The following is a 1,510-nucleotide window of genomic DNA, read 5'->3' as shown; positions in this document are numbered from 1 at the left end:
TGGTATGGCACTGTAGAATAAGCACTGGACAGCTAACTGCAAGGTCAGTGGTTCAAATGTATCAGCTGCTCCTCAGAAACTTTATACAAGGTTGAAACCTATTCAATGGCACTTAACAACAACAACAACAACAAATACTATATACAGTATTTGCTTAGATATATGCTAAAATCTGAGGCCATATAGCTAGTAGCAGTGTGGGATTTGAACATGAGTCTACCTAACTCCAAAGCCTGTCTTGTAACTACCCAGTTTTACCGTTATTTGGGTCAGGACTGGAATTGCTAGCTTGCTCATTTTCCTGACAGCTTCTATATGTCTAGTGTCCTCCTAAGCATATCTTTAAAAACTGTCAACTCTGAAGGTAATTTCCAAACAGGAAATGGTTTGGGAAAAGGCAGCATCAACAATACAGCTACCAGGTGCTATTCATAAGGTGAGCCTGACTCAAACCTTGGTCTTTTTAATCATGCTCTGGTAGCGTAGTGGTTACGAATCGGGCTGTGAACCTTAAGGCCAGCAGTTCAAAACTACCAGCTGCTCTGTGGGAGAAAGATGAGGCTTTCTGCTCCCGTAAAGATTTACAGCCTCGGAAACACTGTGCAGGGTTGCTATGAGTCGGAATCGACTCCACGGTACTTAACAACAACAACAACAATGCATGTGAAAGTTGGACAATGTATTAGAAAGTCTACAGAAAAATCAACACATTTGAATTATGGTAGAGAAGAATAATAAGAGTGCCATGGACTGCCAGAAGAACCAACAAATCTGTGTTGGAAGAAGTATAGACAGAATGTGCCTTAGAAGCCAGTATGGTGAGACTTCGTCTCTTATACTTCAGACATGTTATGGGGGGAAGGACCTGTCCCTGGAGAAGGACATCATGCTTGGTAAAGTGGAGAGCCCGCGAAAAAGAGGAAGACCCCCAATGAGATGGATTAGCACAGTGACCGTAACAGTGGGTTCAAGTGTAACAACAGTTGTGAGGATGATGCAGTATTGGGCAGTGTTTTGTTCTGTTGTACATACGGTTGCTATGAGTCGTAAATGACTTGATGGCACCTGACAGCAATAACCAGGTGACTACTTCAATGAATGAGCATTCCTGTTCGCAACTTAAGTTCTGTACTTTAAGCATGGAAGAAAAACAACAGTAAAGAATATCATGGTAGCTTTGCCTCGGTAATCTTTAAACCTTAAATCAATAGATTATCCTGTAGTGTCTAATTTATCTGTGTCCAGGACCACAGGTCAGGTATAACTCTTTCTTTTCCCTGTCCTCCAGAGGCCTGGCACTGTGGACTCCGTGTTGTCTAGCCAAGAGGACCTTGGAAAGCGACCCTGCAGTGTGCTTGCATTTCCAAGGTGAGAGCTTGCTCCATGAACTCTCCGTGCTCATCTGTTGCTCTAATTGATCAGAGTTCCTCACTCAACTTTTTGTAGCTTGTGTTCCTTTTAGTCCAATTTTTCTCTATCTGGGAAGGAGAGTTTATTGTACGCACTCTCT

At 42.6% G+C, this 1,510-nt stretch overlaps 1 protein-coding gene across 1 annotated transcript in view; it reads left to right on the top strand.

The window, feature by feature from the left end:
* Positions 1-1,510, top strand: part of CCDC81 (coiled-coil domain containing 81) — a 51,460-nt gene that overhangs the window by 22,249 nt on the left and 27,701 nt on the right. The window contains exon 5 of the mRNA XM_006865010.1: positions 1,289-1,368. Coding sequence (XP_006865072.1) covers positions 1,289-1,368 — 80 coding nt within the window. The remainder of the gene's footprint in view (positions 1-1,288; positions 1,369-1,510) is intronic.

The sequence above is a fragment of the Chrysochloris asiatica genome, unplaced genomic scaffold, assembly GCF_000296735.1.
Source record: "Chrysochloris asiatica unplaced genomic scaffold, ChrAsi1.0 scaffold00074, whole genome shotgun sequence".
Taxonomy (NCBI): Eukaryota; Metazoa; Chordata; class Mammalia; order Afrosoricida; family Chrysochloridae; genus Chrysochloris; species Chrysochloris asiatica.
The sequence above is the reverse complement of the archived record's forward strand: the minus strand, read 5'-3'. Positions and strand labels throughout refer to the sequence as shown.